This window comes from Oncorhynchus mykiss, chromosome 4, assembly GCF_057628025.1.
Source record: "Oncorhynchus mykiss isolate SJ-2025 chromosome 4, ASM5762802v1, whole genome shotgun sequence".
NCBI lineage: Eukaryota > Metazoa > Chordata > Actinopteri > Salmoniformes > Salmonidae > Oncorhynchus > Oncorhynchus mykiss.
Genome location: NC_143025.1, coordinates 20875669 through 20897504, shown reverse-complemented (window position 1 = coordinate 20897504; position 21836 = coordinate 20875669). Strand labels below are relative to the sequence as shown.

Below are 21836 nucleotides of genomic sequence, written 5' to 3'. Positions count from 1 at the left end.
TAAAGGGCCTCATTACCAAAATCTTGAAGAAAAGACAGTGGTTATCTTCATATCCTCTGTAAGTGGTTTAACAGCGATGCTGTGGGATCATTAGAGGCAACTTGTACACTACCATGAGCGGAGGACAACGTATTCTCATTTAATCTAGGCCCAAAGCCTTCAACCTGGGTTGAAGGGCAGGATAATGGTTCAAAAGCTGTCAGAGGAACTGTTGACTGATTATGAATATAAAAACCGACTTGATGTATATTCTCAAATGTAATTTGTATTTATATTTTGTAAACTGAAATGGCTTACCCCATAGGATATGGGAGATGTTTACTTCCCTTGATGTTTTATAGAGGCTATATAAGCATGTTAAGCTTGTACTCAACCCAAACACATTTGACATTTATTCCCTATCATATCACACCAGCAAAATCATAGGCATAGGATTAGACAAGCATGCAGGCACACACACAGTCTCCCACTGATACTCATGTATGTCGAGACACTTACAGAGGGAATGTCTTGTTGCCATAGCGCCCATTGGCAGTGTGGACGCAGCAAGCCTGACTGAACACCAGAGAAATAGAGGGGGGGGGGGGGGGGGGGGGGTTGAGAGAAAGAGAGGGTACATGGAACGAGAAAGAGAGAGCGAGGGAGGTTCTTACTCTGATTGACTCTGGGAATCAGGCACCATGGCGCAATGTTTCATTTGTAAACTGCAGCCATTATACATCAGAGCGGGGAGGAAATGTCCCCCTTTCTATTGCCTCCCTCCATCCCTTTATCCTTCACTCCTCTCTCTCTAACACATCTCCTGGATTAGAAATAATTCTGATCATGTCTCTTTGGCCAGGGTGTGCAGCCATTTCAAAGCTCATAGCCAATACATTTCACAGGTCTGATCACTGGTCTACAGCTCTGGCCATCCGCACTGAGAGAAATGAACCTGGGTCGTATCTTTAAGGACTTAAAGCTCTCATAAACCCAGTCTTTCATACAGCACAGTGTAAACTGATGTTCTGTATCTGTTCTACAGCTCTGGCCATCCGCACTGAGAGAAATGAACCTGGGTCGTATCATTAAGGACTTAAAGCTCTCATAAACCCAGTCTTTCATACAGCACAGTGTAAACTGATGTTCTGTATCTGTTCTACAGCTCTGGCCATCCACACTGAGAGAAATGAACCTGGGTCGTATCTTTAAGGACTTAAAGCTCTCATAAACCCAGTCTTTCATACAGCACAGTGTAAACTGATGTTCTGTATCTGTTCTACAGCTCTGGCCATCCGCACTGAGAGAAATGAACCTGGGTCGTATCTTTAAGGACTTAAAGCTCTCATAAACCCAGTCTTTCATACAGCACAGTGTAAACTGATGTTCTGTATCTGTTCTACAGCGAAGGCCATTCCGTTTCATTTAACGCCCGTGTTGCTCCTCTCCGTCTGTGTGTTTCTCCTTCTTACTCTGGATGGAACAACAGCAGAATGTGATAGCTAGCAGAGGAGATGAGACAGATATGTTGGCAGTGTTATTTACCTGCCACTCGGAATGAGTAAAAAATGGAGGCTCAGGTTGTGACGGCTGTCCTTGTCTTGTCAGGAGCAGAATTGTTTCAGTGAGAGAGAGCGATATTACCACAGCACTGGGGAGGCAGCCTTCCCCTGTCTGTTCCATTTGTCTCCACCACTTTCCATTCAGCTCTCTAGTTGGGTTTTCATCTCCCTCTGTCATCTCTCTCAGAATCAAAATTTCATTTCTGCACCCTCTCTCTCTCCCGCTCCCCTACCCGCTCTCTCTCTCCCTCTTTCTCTCTGGCTCTCTCCATCTCTCCTATCCTCACCTCTAGATGAATATAGATCTTTCTATCCGATTCAAATAAGACTTTCCTGGCTTGACAGTGGTCCATCAGTCCTTCAGTTGCACCAGATCTCCAAGTGAGGCAAGGTGCAGAATGGCGAATGTTAGGCTAAGTTGTATTTTAGTCAGACCTATCCAGAGCACTGTCTTCGTTCCACAGTACTTCATTCTATCTCCTTTATCTGTGCTGGTATGACAATTATCCTGGAAATACCCGATGGGAGAGAAACTGAACCAGTGGACTGATAGAAAACGAAGGAACTAAGGAGTTCATTACTGGGGGATATTGAATAGTAGGGGCCTGTTTCACACGGACAGAGAGAGACAGAAGCCCAGGGTGTAGCGTCATACACAGTAAGGCTGTATGGCCCTGGGTTCTCTGCTCAAGTTAAACCCTGGAGATCCTTCAATAAACAGCCTACCGAGGTTTAATCAATGGTGTGTTCTAGACCTTGTGCACTGTACATGCTTTCACCAGCTTGGATGTACCAGTACCACAAAGTGGATGGTGCAGCTCTCTCACTATTGTTTTTCTTCAAAATTAAGAAGTATTTAGCTACTACAATGAGCAACACAGGATGAATGGAAATCTCTTCTTTGTTGAGTGACTTGTTGGAAGAAGCGTAATGGAATGTGGGTGTCTTGAGAGAGTTGTGTAGGAAACTGTGCATTGTCTTGGCTGTTTGTCCCTCTCCTTTCGGTCTACTTAAATTGGTGCATCTGTCAACAAAAGCAGCAGGAAACCTCCAGTGTGTTTGGCTGGCTCTGTGTTGGAAAAACACCAGTCAACGGTACACAACTTACACTGTGATTTGGACATCACTTTGTATTAATAGAATCAACTCCGCAGGAGCACAATGGATGTGGGAAGCGAAGGTCTTTCAAGGCTTGATGACAGGTGATCAATGAGACTGTGTGGGATTGTTGTTGTCATTAAGGCCTAAATGAGTCTGCATTCCTGTTCACTGTGTAGACGTAAGGCCACCCACCCAGCCTTGAGTCTTGTGCCTGAGCCAGCATAGGCTTAAATACATGCCTCTGAATTGTGAAAGGACAGACCTGTTTGTCTCTTCTCTGTCTGACTAAAGCATGTAGCTGTACGTGTTAAAACGCTGTTGTTTTAAATCGTTCTTCAATAGTTTCAGCCTCACGTAGCCTCGCTGGATCCCACTGAGACTTTTCTACTGCACTTTTTCTTCCTCTTTATTGAATTGAATTACCAAACGGTGCGGATGCCATGGTGTTTGGAGGGAAATAAAGGACTGTATTGATTTGATCCATTCCTTGAGATGCCAGGTAGTAAATGACATTGTCGAATAACCCTCCAACCGGCGAGGAGCGTGAGTGCAGCGGGGGATATTATTGGCTGATTCGATAAAGGAACTAAGGAACTCCTGGTGGTATTATTTTGAAGGGTCTGAGGATGTCATGTGAAACCTATTTATTGTGCAGACAGAGCAGAAAAGCCAGTGAACTAAAATAAATAAAAGGAGCCGTCAACCATAATAACATATTCAGGAAGGTCTGACAGGGTCATTCAGGTCATAGAAGCATCTCCTTTAATCCTTCCCTGAGCTCAGCCCAATGTTTATTAATGTGTGAGTGGCTCTTATGTACTCTCCCCTCCACACATACGTGTTCGCACTGAGCTATTGACTGGCCACGCTTCTTTCTCTGTCTCGGCACCACTCTTTCACACTCTCCTCCCCCATCTCTTTGTCTCACCCATTTTCAACCATTTTCTTTATTTTTCCTGTCTCCCACCCTACTTCTTTCCTCTTTTCACTTCCTTCCTTCCTTCCTTCCTTCCTTCCTTCCTTCCTTCCTTCCTTCCTTCCTTCCTTCCTTCCTTCCTTCCTTCCTTCCTTCCTTCCTTCCTTCCTTCCTTCCTTCCTTCCTTCCTTCCTTCCTTCCTTCTCACACTCCCTCGCTCTCTCTCTCTCGTTCTCCCTCGCTCGCTCTCTCTCTCTCCCTCCCTTTCTCTTTCTCTCTCTCGCCCTTCTTCTCTTTCATTCCCCCCCCCCTCTCTCTCTCTCTGTCTGTCTGAACATGTGTATGACTATTGTTCTCTGTGAATGGCTGCTGCTACAGCTTTATTAGTCTATTCTTCAGTTATGACTTAATATGTCCCTGAGTTCTCATCTCCCTAGCAACGGGCTCAGTTAACACTAAACCTGGATTCAATATTTTCCGTTTTCATATATCAGCCCCCGTCCACCCCCCTACACTCAACCTTCCTGTCAAGACTGACTGACATCTATAACCCTCTACACACACACACACACACACACACACACACACACACACACACACACACACACACACACACACCCTTTGATATCACTAGAACAGTCCACTCCCAACCCACCCACCCAGATTTGCCCAGCGTAACCCAATCTCTCTGTAGCAAACAGCACAGAGGGGCTGTAAGGAACTGTGAGCAGAGAGAGGAGAGGATAAGCGGGCAATTAAACTGTCAGCTAGAGAGAGAGAAAGAGGAATGAGGAATCTTAACAAAGTCCTGCTAAATAAACTTTTCACCACCGCCACCAAACCTCCCAGCACAAATCTTATCACACCAACACAGAAAATAATGCATTATTAGACAGATGGAAATGGATAGACCGGGATGCTAGACAGGATGCTAGATAGGAACGGGATGCTAGACAGAGAGAGAAGGACAATATTTTAAAGATATGTGAAGATGCAAGATCCTGTCAGACAGAAAATGATAAATAGAGAATAAAGGGGTAAAGAGAAACAGCGAGAGAGAGGGGAGAGAGAGAGAGAGAGAGAGGAAAGAGAGGGAGAGAGAGGGAGAGAGAGGAGAGAGAGGAGAGAGGAGAGAGAGAGGGAGATGGAGAGAGAGAAAGAGAGAGAGGGAGATGGAGAGAGAGAGAGAGAGAGGAGAGAGAGGAGAGAGGAGAGAGAGAGGGAGATGGAGAGAGAGAGAGAGAGAGAGAAAGAGAGAGAGGGAGATGGAGAGAGAGAGAGAGAGAGAGAGAGTGCCATCACAGCAGCAAGATTTGTGACCTGTTGCCACAAGAAAAGGGCAACCAGTGAAGAACAAACACCATTGTAAATACAACCCATATTTATGCGTATTCACTTTCCCTTGTGTTCTTTAACCATTTGTACATTGTTACAACACTGTGTATATATATATATATATATATATATATATGATCTTGTCAGATAGAAAAGGATAAATAGAGATAAAGGGTCAAAGAGAGACAGAGAGAGACAGAGAGAGAGAGAGAGAGAGAGAGAGAGAGAGAGGAGAGACTTCACAAAATGGGACAAACACCAAATTGAGACTCTGCACGCAGAATTCTGCAAAAATATCCTCAGTGTACAACGTAGAACACCAAATAATGCATGCACAGCAGAATTAGGCCGATACCCACTAATTATCAAAATCCAGAAAAGAGCCGTTAAATTCTACAACCACCCAAAAGGAAGCGATTCCAAAACCTTCCATAACAAAGCCATCACCTACAGCGAGATGAACCTGGAGAAGAGTCCCAAGAACAAACACCATTGTAAATACAACTCATATTTATGCTTATTTATTTTCCCTTGTGTACTTTAACAATTTGTACATTGTTACAACACGGTATATATACATAATATGACATTTGTAATGTCTTTATTATTTTGGCACTTCTGTGAATGTAATGTTTACTGTTCATTTTTATTGTTTATTTAACTTTTGTATATTATCTACTTGTTTTAGCAATGTTAACATATGTTTCCCATGCCAATAAAGCCCCTTGAATGGAATTGAATTGAATTGAATTGATTTGAGAGAGCGAGAGGAAGATGGAGAGAGAGACAGAGAGAGATACAAAAAGAGATAAATAGAGACAGAGAGACGGAGAGAGAAAGAGAGAGCGAGAGATGGAGAGAGAGAGAGAGAGAGACGGAGAGAGAAAGAGAGAGCGAGGGACAGAGACAGAGAGATGGAGAGAGAGAGAGACAGAGAGTGAGAGAGAGAGAGAGAGAGAGGGAGAGAAAGAGAGACAGAGGGAGATGGAGAGAGAGACCGAGAGCGAGATGGAGAGAGAGAGAGACAGAGAGTGAGAGAGAGAGAGAGAGCGACCGAGAGCGAGAGAGAGAGAGAGAGAAAGAGAGACAGAGGGAGATGGAGAGAGACCGAGAGCGAGAGACAGAGACAGAGAGATGGAGAGAGAGAGAGACAGAGAGTGAGAGAGAGAGAGAGAGAGAGAGAGAGAGAGAGAGAGAGAGAGAGAGAGAGAGACCAAGAGCGCGAGAGAAAGACAGAGAGAGATAGACAGAGAGAGAGACAGAGAGAGAAAGACAGAGAGAGAGAGAGAGAGAGAGAGAAAGACAGAGAGAGAGACAGAGAGCAAGAGAGAGAGAGAGAGAAAGAAAGACAAACAGAGAGAAATAGAGACAGAGAGAGAAAGACAGAGAGAGCGAAGTGGAAAGAGAGAGAGAGAGAGAGAGATGGAGAGAGAGTGAAGATATGTGAAAATGAGAGATCTTGTCAGATAGAAAAGGATAAATAGAGATAAAGGGGTAAAGAGAGACAGATAGAGCGAGAGACTGAGAGAGAGAGAGAGAGAGAGAGAGAGAGAGAGAGAGAGAGAGAGAGAGAGAGAGATGTGTATGGTGGCGCTGTCAGCCCCCCACCCTGATTAACATGCCTGTCAGTTCTGGTGTGGAAGAATCAAGCCAGCCACATTCAGAGCTGGGAGTTATGCCTGCTACTCACAGATAGATATGTGGGTGCGCCTGTGTATGTGCTGGTAGTTGTGCATGTGTGTGTAATTGTCAGTAATTGTGCTTCTGTGTCTGAGTGTTTGCATTCCCGGTGTTGTCTTTGTGTACATGATAGACAATTATAATGTTACTTGATTAACACAATGCATGGGTGTTCCCAGTGTACTTCTGTACTGTATGTACTATACTTGTGAATCGTTTGAATCTTGACATTCATTCTACCTGAACGACAGGGATACAGACAGGAAAGCAGAGGCAGACAAGACTGCACACTCTTCTATTGAAGTAGATACTGGGGAATTGATCTCACTAAATTGGATGAGCAGGTGGCTGATTTCTGGAGAAAGAGAAATAGAGAGAGTCGGGAGAGAGACAGAAAGGGAGAGGGGAGAGAAAGGGACAGATACGGGGGAAGTGATAGAGAGATTCAGAAAGGGAGAGGGGAGAGAAAGGGACAGATACGGGGAAGTGATAGAGAGAGACAGAAAGAGAGAGGGGAGAGAAAGGGACAGATACGAGGAAGTGATAGAGAGATTCAGAAAGAGAGAGGGGAGAGAAAGGGACAGATACGGGGAAGTGATAGAGAGATTCAGAAAGGGAGAGGGGAGAGAAAGGGACAGATACGGGGGAAGTGATAGAGAGATTCAGAAAGGGAGAGGGGAGAGAAAGGGACAGATATGGGCAAGTGATAGAGAGAGACAGAAAGAGAGAGGGGAGAGAAAGGGACAGATACGAGGAAGTGATAGAGAGATTCAGAAAGAGAGAGGGGAGAGAAAGGGACAGATACGGGGAAGTGATAGAGAGATTCAGAAAGGGAGAGGGGTAGGGGGGGGGAGCAGATGGGGGGGAGCAGATGGACAAATAATCTGCTGAATAAATATGTGTGTCCAGGATGGTGTCTGATTGAATGTGTAGGGTCGTCAGACTGCCTGCAGCAAGGGGCTATGCTGTGTTTGATGTGAAGGGATGTATCTATCTATATATCGCTCTATCGCTCTACCACTCTATCACTATCGTTCTGCTTTACCATGGTGCTGTGACTGTCTCAACCGGTGAGGGAGGAGGATATCCTGCATTTCTATTTCGTTTATGTCTCCAACCAGACAGTCAGAAATTGGAATTGCTTTTAGATATTGTTTTTGATGAGGCGTGAGAGTGACATTTCTCCTGAGCTGATTTCCTCCTGGAATATGCTGTTACAGTCTGATCTGAGATGTGGAAGACAGAGAAAGAGAGGATTGCTGCTGTTACCCATCAACTCAGTTGCGATACTGACCACATTCAACTTATATTTGCGTGTTCTGCTAGCCTTGCAGTTGTGTTCTTCTTTCCCGACCATTAGGCAGGTTTCTTCTTATCATGTTCATTTGGTGCTGAAGGCCTAACAGTGCTACAGTCGTCAGCTTCACCCAGGTCTACAGTCAGGAAAAGAGAGGAAGGAGAATAGGGAAGATGAGGAGGTTTGGTAGAACTAGAAAAATACCATTAGTATACTGAGGTGTCATTCTGAATCCCACAATGTCTACAGCCCTGCCTCTCTTTCTCTCTCTCTCATTCCCTTCTTCTCCCGCTCTCTCTCGCTTTCCCCTCTATACAGGGGAAATGCTTACCTTGACATGCTCCCTCCTTCCCTCCCTCCCTCCCTCCCTCCCTTCCTCTGACAGGCCGAGACCCAGACCATTGTTTCCATTACAATAAATTAATCTTCCCTCGTGATTCACGGAGGGAAAGGGCAAATGGTGGCTGGATGAGAACAAGTTGGGGTATTACATTTCCCAGTCTATTTCTGTAAGATAACACATGGCCTCAGGGGAATTTTAGGACAATAATCCCATCAAGGTTGGTTGTGTGTGATGCTCAACCATTAGGCAGGTTTCTCTAGTATTCTAACAGGCTGGAGATCTTTCAGCTTGTCGTCTGGGTTTATAAACGCTCACGGTGATGGATGCTATGGTTGTACTCTCTGTCACTCCAACGGGTTGTTCTTTTACTTTTACTGCGTGAAGTAGTTTGTATTTCCTGATTTATGTGTAACGACCCCACTCTCTGATCCCTGTCCTGCTAATGATAGCTATAATCTGGGCCGGGGTTAAAGGTCAGGTCACATTTATCTATAGTTGTGATGTGTTTATGTCTCTGTGACAGAACATGTGGTCATAATGGATGTATGGATCACCACCTAAAGGTAGAAACGTTGTCATAACACTCTTTTTTTCTGATCAGCTTTTACAGATGTCTGTTACCAATCCCTATTCCAGACATTCTCAGACAATGGCGTATTCTTCCTGGCTAGTGCTGCTGCCCCACACACTTCTCAGTCTCAGCCTCTCAGTAGGTGTAATGATGATGAGTGAGGAGGTTCGTGGGAGTGACATAGGGCCTGGAGGTACAGCTCCAGTCATACCTGCAGATATAACTCCTTCATCAACAGTAAGCACATATATATGACGTTTGTACTCCGCCAAGCACGGCTCTGCAGTTCTGTCTGCTCAGTGCTCAACTCACACCCCCAATAGTGAGATAATATTGTTCCAAGATAATAAGATAAATGCTGAAGGGTAATGCCTTCTGACTGTAATGAGTAGAAACTAAAGATATGTTCCCAGGCAATGCTGCTAATATAAAGAGTGATGTAGCCATGCTGTAAGAGGGAGTATAGATCCCACTCCAGAAATAAACATAGCTATGTTACCATCACCTGTGCAAGGGAAATGGCTGTTTCCAAAGACGACACTCTAAGACTGTGGTCAAGTGGCAGTGTGTCTGGTGTGTCTTCTCTACGGTTCCAAACCAGAGACAGAAAGTCTAGAGCACAGCCCTGCAGTCACATCAGTCTTCATGCAAACGGCCATGTTTTGGTTGATTGGACTGGAATCCTGCAGTGTTTTTACATGAGGCGTGAGTGACTAGAATCCGGCAGTGTTTTTACATGAGGCGTGAGTGACTAGAATCCGGCAGTGTTTTTACATGAGGCGTGAGTGACTGGAATCCTGCAGTGCTTTTACATGAGGCGTGAGTGACTGGAATCCTGTGTAACGGATGTGAAACGGCTAGCTAGTTAGCGGTGGCGTGCGCTAAATAGCGTTTCAATCGGTGACGTCACTTGCTCTGAGACCTTGAAGTAGTGGTTCCCCTTGCTCTGCAAGGGCCGTGGCTTTTGTGGAGCGATGGTTATGATGCTTCGTGGGTGACTGTTGTTGATGTGTGCAGAGGGTCCCTGGTTCGCGCCCAGGTATGGGCGAGAGGACGGTCTGAAGTTATACTGTTACACCTGCAATGTTTTTACATGAGGCGTGAGTGACTGGAATCCGGCAGTGTTTTTACATGAGGCGTGAGTGACTGGAATCCGGCAGTGTTTTTACATGAGGCGTGAGTGACTGGAATCCGGCAGTGTTTTTACATGAGGCGTTAGTGACTGGAATCCGGCAGTGTTTTTACATGAGGCGTGAGTGACTGGAATCCTGCCGTGTTTTTAGATGAGGCGTGAGTGACTGGAATCCGGCAGTGTTTTTACATGAGGCGTGAGTGACTGGAATCCGGCAGTGTTTTTACATGAGGCGTGAGTGACTGGAATCCGGCAGTGTTTTTACATGAGGCGTGAGTGACTGGAATCCTGCCGTGTTTTTACATGAGGCGTGAGTGACAGGAATCCTGCCGTGTTTTTACATGAGGCGTGAGTGACTGGAATCCTGCCGTGGTTTTACATGAGGCGTGAGTGACTGGAATCCTGACGTGTTTTTACATGAGGCGTGAGTGACTGGAATCCTGCCGTGTTTTTAGATGAGGCGTGAGTGACTGGAATCCTGCCGTGTTTTTACATGAGGCGTGAGTGACTGGAATCCGGCCGTGTTTTTACATGAGGCGTGAGTGACTGGAATCCTGCTGTGTTTTTACATGAGGCGTGAGTGACTGGAATCCTGCCGTGTTTTTACATGAGGCGTGAGTGACTGGAATCCTGCCGTGTTTTAACATGAGGCGTGAGTGACTGGAATCCTGCCGTGTTTTTACATGAGGCGTGAGTGACTGGAATCCTGACGTGTTTTTACATGAGGCGTGAGTGACTGGAATCCTGCCGTGTTTTTACATGAGGCGTGAGTGACTGGAATCCTGCCGTGTTTTTACATGAGGCGTGAGTGACTGGAATCCTGCCGTGTTTTTACATGAGGCGTGAGTGAGAGGGATAAATTGTGGAGCGGAACCTGCACTGGTGGTTGAGTGTTTAGAGTTTAAAGTTGAGCTGACTGGCTTGTCCCTTGGGAGGAGAAGGAGGGAGGGAGGGGATGAGGGGAGGTTAAGCATCCCGGGTCACTGGAGCAGATTTAGGGTGTGCTCAGGAAAGAATCAGTCCACTCTTGGCTCGATGCTCTTCCGCTCTCAGCGCCTTTCCCAGCCTCCAACCTATTAAAGCATTCCTCGCATACTTTAGCTTCACTTTCCACATATCCAACGTGATTCCTTCAGTGCTTTCTGCCTCACTCTGTGCTCTTACCTTCCCTCATTCTCTCTCTCTTTCTCACTCGCTTACTTTTTTTTCTAACTTTCTTCCTGATTTCGTCTCTCCTTTATGAGTATCCGTCTCCTCTCTCTTTCTATCCACCCTCACAGGAAAACTGCATACATTTCACGTGATCAGGTGTTCCAAAAACCTGTGTTTTCATGTGTCCATGTGATCTTATGAGAAGTTAATATAACATTCTGCGTTTCTCCAGTAAAGGCATCCCTACTGTGAGTGTAGGTAGTGTCTCCTGTTATTGCTACTTGAAAACGCTCCAAACTGGATGAGGCTAGCCTGTGATTGATTCTACACACTCCATAAAGCACACCCTCCCCTCCCTGATATGACAATTAGCCGCTATAAGATCTATGAAGTGGGGCTTGCAGCACGCAAATTAAGGGATTCATTCATTGTGGGAAAAAGGAGAGTACAGTACTTCACTGGTTCAGGCTTTTCAGTTCCCTTTTTCCCATGTTGGCCTGCTATATACTACGGAGACATATTTTAAATATTGACCAATGCCATTAAGTTTAGATCGTTGGGTTGTAAAGTTCACTGATGAACGCACTCTGGTCATTAGTGCGTGTCTACTTGTACCAGAGCTCAGCTATTGATTTACAGCGGAGTCGTGTGTTACCACTGTATAATAAGACATGCCTCATGCAACTGAATACTGTAACACACCACAATATACCTACCAATCTCTCTATTTAGGACATGCATAATCTGGGTTTGCTCTCCAATCCAAGGTGTGATTCATAGTACAAGAGTCTCAGGGCTACGTAATGGAAGCACTTTCTCAGAGTACACACACTAACACTAAGGCTGTGAAGCAGACGCATACTAAGCTCTCCCTCGCCCTCCATTTGGCAAATCTGACCATAATTCTATCCTCCTGATTCCTGCTTACAAGCAGAAATTAAAGCAGGAAGCACCAGTGACTAGATCAATAAAAAAGTGGTCAGAGGAAGCAGGTGCTAAACTACAGGACTGTTTTGTTAGCACAGACCGGAATATGTTTCGAGATTCCTCCAATGGCATTGAGGAGTACACCACATCAGTCATTAGCTTCATCAATAAGTGCATCGATGACGTCGTCCACACAGTGACCTTACGTACATACCCCAACCTGAAGCTATGGATTACAGGCAGCATCCGCACTGAGCTAAAGGCTAGAGCTGCTGCTTTCAAGGAGTGGGACTCTAAACCGGAAGTTTATAAGATATCCCGCTATCCCACTAATCCCGCTAAGCACAGCCGAGAGCTGCCCAGAGACACGAGCCTACCAGACGAGCTAAACTACTTCTATGCTTGCTTCGAGGCAAATAACACTGAAACATGCATGAGAGCACCAGCTGTTCCGGAAGACTGTGTGATCACGCTCTCCACAGCCAATGTGAGTAGGTCAACATTCACAAGGCCGCAGGGCCAGATGGATTACCAGGACGTATACTGCTAGCATGCACTGACCAACTGGCAAGTGTTTTCACTGACATTGTCAACCTCTCCCTGTCCGAGTCTTTAATACCAACATGTTTTAAGCAGACCACCATAGTGCCTGTGCCCAAGAACACTAAGATAACATGCCTAAATGATTACCGACACAGAGCACTGTGTCATGTCTGTTCATGTCTGTCTGTCTGTTCATGTCTGTAGCCATGAAGTGCTTTGAAAGGATGGTCATGGCTCACATCAACACCAATGTCCCTGAAACCCTAGACCCACTCCAATTTGCATACTGCCCCAACAGATCCACAGATGATGTAATCTCTATAACACTCCACACTGCCCTTTCACACCTGGACAAAAGGAACACCTATGTGAGAATGCTGTTCATTGACTACAGCTCAGCTTTCAACATCATAGTGCTCTGCAAGCTCATCAATAAGCTAAGGACCCTGGGACTAAACACCTCCCCTTGCGACTGGATCCTGGACTTCCTGAAGGGCCGCCCCCAGGTGGTAAGGGTAGGTAACAACACATTCGCCATGCTGATCCTCAACACAGGGGCCCCTCAGGAGTGCGTGCTCAGTCCCCTTCTGTACTCTCTGTTCACTCATGACTGCACGACCAGGCACGACTCCAACACCATCATTAAGTTTGCCAATGACACAACAGTGGTAGGCCTGATCACTGACAATGACGAGACACCCTATAGGGAGGTGGTCAGAGACTTGCCCGTGTGGCACCAGGACAACAACCTCTCCCTCAACGTAATCAAGACAAAGGAGATGATTGTGGACTACAGGAAAAGGAGGACCGAGCACGCCCACATTCTCATCGACGGGGCTGCAGTGGAGCAGGTTGAGAGCTTCAAGTCCCTTGGCGTCCACATCACCAACAAACTAACATGGTTCAAGCACACCAGTCTCCTTCAGGACTGAAAAGATTCGGCATGGGTCCTCAGATCCTCAACAGGTTCTACAGCTGCACCATCGAGAGCATCCTGACTGGTTGCATCACTGCCTGGTATGGCAACTGCTCGGCCTCTGACCGCAAGGCACTACAGAGGGTAGTGCGAACGGCCCGTTACATTACTGTGGCCAAGATTCCTGCCATCCAGGACCTCTATACCAGGCTGTGTCAGAGGAAGGCCCTAAAAATTGTCAAAGACTCCAGCCAATTTCTCTAAAAATTGTCAAAGACTCCAGCCACCCTCGTTGTTCTCTTTGCTACCGCGCGGCAAGCGGTACCGGAGCGCCAAGTCTAGGTCCAAGAGGCTTCTAAACAGCCAAGCCATAAGACTCCTGAACATCTAATCAATTGGCTTTGATTTGAGATAGAAGAGATTGGAGTCCATGGCATCCTTAATTACGAACAAAAGCATTCAAATTTCCAGAAAATCCAAGCAATGACAAGTATGAGCCGTGTCATTAACGTGCTAAGCATCTCAGGCCGGAGTATAGCGTCAATCTTTTTGTTTACCCAGAACCTGATGCTGCATCGCACTCATTCTACCTGCCTGCCTCCCGCCTGCCTCCCTGCCTGGTCCCTGGTTCCTGCCTCTTCTCCTCTGTCCGTCTGGCCCCTGTTCTCCACTCTATCAGCACAATATCACTCCTCAATAAGAATTTCTAAAGAGTTGAGGCATCATTGGCTCTCCCAATGATGTGTTATTGAAGCCATCAGTGGCGACCCCTCGCTGTCCATTGTGAATACAGCGTCCACAGCCTCCCCTCCATCTCAGACCCTAAATGATGTCTTAACGGCTTTATTTAGGAAATGTCCTGGCTAAATGTCTGTAATTACATTGATCTAGGTCTGTGGGAATGGACAAATGAATGGCTGTGTGTCAAGCCTGCTGGAGTGGATGGGTATTGTAGTAAATACAGTATAGCCAATTACACTGTAATGCTAAGGAATGCTATACAGTAGGCTGGGGCTACAGTTAAACTCAAGGCCACAGGCTAGAATATAAAGGCTAGCTTTGTTCACTGAATTGACTCCACCACAGTCATTTGTCATAATTAGGAAAACACTTCTCTGGATCTGTATGCTGTGTCTGCCCCTGAACGTCTACTGTATCTGCTTAGCTTGTTGTCCCATGAAATCCTAGAGCCCTCAGTTTCTAATTATGCTAATTGAATGTGTGAAGCCTGGCATTTAGTCATACATTATTAATAAATAGACACAATGGAATCTCTGGTAATACCGACTCACCCACTTCCACTCTTTATTTTCCTCCACATGTATTTCTCTCATTCCTTCTCTTCTCTCCTCTGACCTCCTTTTCTTCTGCCTGTGACTCTCTCCTCTCTCATCCTCCTCTAATGTTGGGGTTTGGGTGTTGAGTGATTAGTGTTATGGGACTTCTCTTGTTCTGACTTCAATGAGAGGAATTTGAGCAATGCTCCGTTAAGATGACATATTCTGATAAAGTTCATTATAATGATGTCTAGATGGTTCTACAATGGCTGGTTGTGTGGCAATGCTGGGGAGAAAACGGCAGAGTGTGTGGAGTGTGTGGCGATGCTGGGGAGAGAAAGGCAGAGTGTGTGGAGTGTGTGGCAATGCTGAGGAGAGAAAAGCAGAGTGTGGGGAGTGTGTGGCAATGCTGAGGAGAGAAAGGCAGAGTGTGTGGAGTGTGTGAAAGTGCTGAGGAGAGAAAGGCAGAGTGTGTGGAGTGTGTGGTAATGCTGAGGAGAGAAAGGCAGTGTGTGGGGAGTGTGTGGTAATGCTGAGGAGAGAAAGGCAGAGTGTGTGGAGTGTGTGAAAGTGCTGAGGAGAGAAAGGCAGAGTGTGTGGAGTGTGTGGTAATGCTGAGGAGAGAAAGGCAGTGTGTCGGGAGTGTGTGGCAATGCTGAGGAGAGAAAGGCAGAGTGTGTGGAGTGTGTGGCAATGCTGAGGAGAGAAAGACAGAGTGTGTGGAGTGTGTGGCAATGCTGAGGAGAGAAAGGCAGAGTGTGTGAAAGTGCTGAGGAGAGAAAGGCAGAGTGTGTGGAGTGTGTGGCAATGCTGAGGAGAGAAAGGAAGAGTGTGTGGAGTGTGTGGTAATGCTGAGGAGAGAAAGGCAGAGTGTGTGGAGTGTGTGGCAATGCTGATGAGAGAAAGGCAGAGTGTGTGGTAATGCTGAGGAGAGAAAGGCAGAGTGTGTGAAAGTGCTGAGGAGAGAAAGGCAGTGTGTGTGGAGTGTGTGGCAATGCTGAGGAGAGAAAGGCAAAGTGTGTGGAGTGTGTGGTAATGCTGAGGAGAGAAAGATAGTGTGTGTGGAGTGTGTGGTAATGCTGAGGAGAGAAAGGCAGTGTGTGTGGAGTGTGTGGTAATGCTGAGGAGAGAAAGGCAGTGTGTGTGGAGTGTGTGGTAATGCTGAGGAGAGAAAGGCAGTGTGTGTGGAGTGTGTGGTAATGCTGAGGAGAGAAAGGCAGTGTGTGTGGAGTGTGTGGTAATGCTGAGGAGAGAAAGGCAGTGTGTGTGAAAGTGCTGAGGAGAGAAAAGCAGAGTGTGTGGAGTGTGTGGTAATGCTGAGGAGAGAAAGGCAGTGTGTGTGGAGTGTTTGGCAATGCTGAGGAGAGAAAGGCAGTGTGTGTGGAGTGTGTGGTAATGCTGAGGAGAGAAAGGCAGAGTGTGTGAAAGTGCTGAGGAGAGAAAGGCAGTGTGTGTGGAGTGTGTGGCAATGCTGAGGAGAGAAAGGCAGTGTGTGTGGAGTGTGTGGTAATGCTGAGGAGAGAAAGGCAGAGTGTGTGGAGTGTGTGGTAATGCTGAGGAGAGAAAGGCAGTGTTTGTGGAGTGTGTGGTAATGCTGAGGAGAGAAAAGCAGAGTGTGTGGAGTGTGTGGTAATGCTGAGGAGAGAAAGGCAGAGTGTGTGAAAGTGCTGAGGAGAGAAAGGCAGTGTGTGTGGAGTGTGTGGCAATGCTGAGGAGAGAAAGGCAGAGTGTGAAAGTGCCTTTATTTGCATGTGTGTCATGCAATGCCTTTGTAACCACAGTAAAATATGGAAATGGTTTTGAATAAAGAAATCCAAACCTTGAAGAGTCAAATGTGATAATACCTACACCACTACACCACTGAATAACACCCACTCATTGAGTAATTTGTGTTTGTGCTGTCAGCCACTGTGACTGACAGCTTTTCTCTTTATTGATTTTCAAAACAAATTATTGACAGTGTAAACTGTAATAATGTCAAAAGTTTAATAAGTGTCATCTTTACAAATATTTTTAAATAGTTCATGTTTTGTTCATCGGTGACATACACTACAGGTCAAAAGTTTGGGGTCACTTAGAAATGTCCTTGTTATGAACGAAGAGCAAAAACATTTTGACCATTAAAATAACATCAAATTGATCAGAAATACAGTATAGACATTGTTAATGTTGAAAAATGACTATTGTAGCTGGAAACAGCAGATATTTTATGGAATATCTACATAGGCGTACAGAGGCCCAGTGTCAGCATCCATCACTCCTGTGCTCCAATGGCACTTTCCATTTGTACGAGATCTTCAGTTTCTTGGCAATTTCTTGTATGGACTAGCCTTAATTTCTCAGAACAAGAATAGACTGACGAGTTTCAGAAGAAAGTACTTTGTTTCTGGCCATTTTGAGCCTGTAATCAAACCCACAAATGCTGATGCTCCAGATACTCAACTAGTCTAAAGAAGGCCAGTTTTATTACTTCTTTAACAGTTTTCAGCTCTGCTAACTTAATTGCAAAAGGGTTTTCTAATTATCAATTAGCCTTTTAAAATGATAAACTTGGATTAGCTAACACAACGTGCCATTGAAACACAGGAGTGATGGTTGCTGATAATGGTCTTCTGTACGCCTATGTAGATATTCCATAAAAAAATCTACCATTTCCAGATACAATAGTCATTTACAACATTAGCAATGTCTACACTGTATTTCTGATCAATGTTGTGTTATTTTAGTGGACAAAAAATGTGCATTTCTAAGTGACTTTTCTAATTGACCCCAAACTTTTGAACGGTAGTGAATATTTGTGAACATCCTCACGCTGAGATTTTATGTGAAAAGAACAGAAGCATAATCATCCAGGAAGAGAGGCAGAGAGGGACGCAATGATAAGTATGGAGAGTGCTCTTTCCTTCAGCCACAATAAAGAGCCACTACAGAGCATAATATACCTTCAGCACTAAGAGCTGCTCTGCTCTAATCTCTTCTGTTCTGGGAGGCGGTTTGAGGTTTATGACAACAGTCAATAGAAATACCCAAGGCTTTCCTCCTCCAAAGTGCAGGAGTGATTTTCTCGATGGATTGGGTGTGCTAACTTAATTTGGCTATCATTTGTATTTCCATGTGCATTACATCCTCTCCCATCCTCTCGTTGTGGATCAGGCTGCTGTAGAACGGCTTCATAAAAAATACCTGGTGTTTAGTCACGTGCCAGAGATGTGATTTGCGTTGACGGCAAAGATTTCATTTGAGTAAACAGTCACCTGACACACCTCACTCCTCTCTCTCTCTCTCTCTCTCTCTGTCTCTCTCCACCCCCCCCCTCTCTCTCTCTCTCCACCCCCCCCCCTCTCTCTCCACCCCCCTCTCTCTCTCTCTCTCCACCCCCCCTCTCTCTCTCTCTCCACCCCCCCTCTCTCTCTCTCCACCCCCCCCCCTCTCCACCCCTCCCCTCTCGCTCTCTCTCCACCCCCCCTCTCTCTCTCTCTCCACCCCACCCCCCTCTCTCTCTCTGTCTCTCTCCACCCCCCCCTCTCTCTCTCTCTCCACCCCCCCTCTCTCTCTCTCTCCATCCCCCCATCTCTCTCTCTCTCCACCCCCCTCTCTCTCTCCACCCCTCCCCTCTCGCTCTCTCCCCTCGCCTTCTCTTTTTTTCTCTCTCTTTCTCCCTTCTGACGTGTCTCTCTTTCTTTCTTCCTGTCTCTCACCCATTCCAGCCTCCTTATATCTCTCTCTTTCTCTCTCTCCCTCTTTCTTTTTCCCTCCCTCTGTCTCTCTCCATCTACTGCCCTCTTGTTGTAAACCACCCTCCCTTCACTGTGTCTCATGTGTCATTGGGCTCCTGTGGTCTGATCTTTTCTCATGTTCAGGCTGTTCAGGCTGACTGTGCACTTCTCTTCTCCATCATCTCTGTCTCGCTCTACGTTTTTCTGTCCAGCTGGAGGGAGAGAGATGTTGTGGGAATGCAGACAGGATGCCTGCTTTGTCTGGACAGTCAGTCAGTGTGTGTAGTGCATTGTAGTGTGAGCTGGTCACACTAGGTTTGTGTACTGCTATGTCACTGTTACGGCTTAATCTGACTAGCCACGCTTTCTCTGTCTCTCTTTATCTCCACAGAGTCTGTGTTCTACTGCTGCCATGGCGACCCTGGCCCCACCCTTCTTCCTGCTGTTTTGGCTCCTCCAATTGGCCAGCGCCGCATTTCCAGAGGAACCGGGGCCTCTGAACTTTATACCCACTGAAGGTAACACCTCTCTCACATACAGCGTGTAGAGTATGGGGTCACTGTCATGGTTTAACATGGAAGGGGTGGAGTAGTGTGAGGTGTGACTGAAGGGGTCATATGCAGGATCTATGTTGTGGGAGTGGGGTCAGGGCTGACATGCATAGTGTGAGGAGTAAGGCGTCAGTGAGTTGTGTGGGTGCGAGGTCAGAGTCAGGGTTGATGTCAGGCTGCTCCCACAGAGGGCCAGACTCTGAGCCTCCATTATAAGAAGGGCAGTCTCCAGACCAGAACAGAGTTGGCCATGATTGACCACAACTCAATAGTATCGACCAAGACCTCCCAGCTGAATTCAGACCCTTCTCAGGCTATCAATGCTAAGATGTAGGACCAGAAGACTCTCTGAAGTCCTGTAGGGTTTTGGATTAAGGCAGATAATGGGCCTAGACAGGGAGGCAACAGTCTCAGCATATCTGTGATGGATGGATGGGGAACAGATATGGACAGAATAGTGGGAGGACACAAAAGAAGAAGGAAGAGGGCACTCTATCACTTACTCCAGTCAAGGCCAATAAGAGATGGCAGCGTTAGACGGTTTCCCATGGTAACTCAGCAGATGTATGGTTCCCTCTCCCCTGTATCCTCCCTCTGCTCTCTCCCCTCTCTGTTCACCCCCAAGATAACTACTGCATGATAACAAAATTATGTAACTCCCTCTTTTTCGCTCTCTACTCCTTCTCTCTCTCATCCCTTTCTCTCCTCCTTCTCTCTCTCATCTCTCTCATCTTCTGACTCTCTTGTTCTCTCTCCCTCACTGCTCCCTCATCCTTCTCTCTCTCCTCCTTCTCTCTCATCCTCTGACTCTCTCTCTCTCTCTCTCTCTCTCTCTCCCTCTCATCCTCTGACTCTCTCTCTCTCTCTCTCTCTCTCTCTCTCTCTCATCCTCTGACTCTCTCTCTCTCTCTCTCTCTCTCTCTCTAAACAGTGGTACGACGGTACCCAGTGTTTCTGGGTCGGCCACATCGTTCATCCCTGAGACAGGAGACACTGCATATTCAGAGAGTTCTCAAGGTGAACCGGACCCTCTACATTGGAGCCAGGTATATTTCTAGCCGCAAATATAAATGTTTTCATCAGATTTTAGCCACGAGCATTAATGTATTTATTCAGCCATCTTTTATAATCCTGCATACATTGTCTGTGTATCATCAATCACATATGAAAGTAAATGCCATTGAATCTGAATACATTTGTATCAAATCAATCTCAAAGCTCGCAAAGGACATTATCTGAGTTAGTGGTGGCCGCGGCTATAGAAGTGAGTGATTGGGGCCTCCCGAGTGGTGCAGTGGTCTAAGGCTGTGCCACTAGAGATCATGGTTCGAGTCCAGGCTCGGTTGCAGCCGGCCGTGACCGGAAGACCCATGGGGTGGTGCACAATTGGCCCAGCGTCGTCCGGATTAGGGGAGGGTTTGGCCGGCAGGGAAGTCCTTGTCCCATTGCTCTAGCGACTCCTGTGGCGGGCCGGGCTCAATACACGCTGACACGGTTGCCAAGTGTACGGTGTTTCCACCGACACATTGGTGTGGCTGGCTTCCGGGTCACCATTAAGCGGGCATTGTGTCAAGAAGCTGGGTTGTGTTGTGTTGTGAGGACGCACAGCTCTTGACCTTTGCCTCTCCCGAGTCCGTATGGGCGTTGCAGCAATGAGACAAGACTGTAACTGTTAATTGGATACCATGAAATTGGGGAGAAAAAAGGCTAAAAAAATAAAAGAATACAACAACGAAAAAGGAAGTGAGTGCTTGACTCCTGTTGGTCAGGCCAGGCTGGGCTGAGCCAGCCAGGAGACCGAATGTGCTGATTCTGGTTAGACTAGTCTGTTGATGGGTGGTGTTGGACCAGAGGCCGCACAGGTGTGGAAGTTTGTTCAAGTTTGTTCAATTACATCTGTTGTCTTGTCTGCCCTTTCCAACCAGAAATAGAAAACAACAATCAATCTTCTTCTAATGCTCTAAAAGATGACGGATGATGTCACAGACAAGCTTAATATTACTGGGAACCTAGTAAAAAGACTACAATGTCGGTGTAGGGCAGACATATGGTGGTGGTTACAACAGACTAGGCCATAGACATTCCCAATAAGGAGCCCCATACTGTGTCAGGAAATGACTCGGTCCGTGGCCTTTGGCCTTTCTCTAACCTCAAATCCAAAGGCCTAATAATAAATAAATATGTCAAATCCTGCAGCATTTGGCTCCAGCCGCTCTGGCTACACAGCCTAATAATAAAACCTAGAGGCTGAAGACAGGAGGCCTGTAGTCACCGCAGCCCGTCTCACTGCAGGTTAGTGATCAAATATAACCACAACCAGGAGACTCATGTTTTAGTGCCACTGTTACATGATAGAAAAGGTAAACTAATGCCTATGTCTCAGTGGACCGGATGGTAGTGAAATCCAATAACCAGAGTTAGTGGGAGGCAGAGCGTGCAGGCATGCATGCGTATGTCTGTGTGTATAAATGTTGAGCCGGGCTGCGAAAAGCCAAGCAGATAGACTTAAAAGTGCAAAGGTGCCTGAGTACCTGTGGGGAGGCCGGGCTGATTGCCTGAAAGCTGCAGCAGAGTGGCTGGCCTGATAAGAGGCTCCAGTGAGCCCAAATCCTGTCACCATTAGCTTAGGTGTTCATACTGCAACGATTAAAGCCCTGCCCTAAGCCCCAAGCACCTGTTGGGGAGCTTCTGTCACTCTGTCCTCTCCCATCTATTGGCTGGCCAGAGATGGAGAGAGAGACGGAGGGAGAGTGGGGGAGAGAATAATTGGCCCAACTGTCCTGAAAGCCTTACCATATAGGAGGGGACTGGAATCTGAATTTATGAGCAACACTGTAG

At 46.5% G+C, this 21836-nt stretch overlaps 1 protein-coding gene across 8 annotated transcripts in view; it reads left to right on the top strand.

The window, feature by feature from the left end:
- LOC110522756 (semaphorin-6B) overlaps positions 1-21836 on the top strand; it is a 135287-nt gene that overhangs the window by 46997 nt on the left and 66454 nt on the right. For all 8 annotated transcript variants that reach the window (XM_036968406.2, XM_036968405.2, XM_036968408.2 and 5 more), the window contains 2 exons: positions 18839-18965; positions 19930-20044. In XM_036968406.2, the coding sequence (XP_036824301.1) occupies positions 18839-18965; positions 19930-20044 (242 nt within the window). The remainder of the gene's footprint in view (positions 1-18838; positions 18966-19929; positions 20045-21836) is intronic.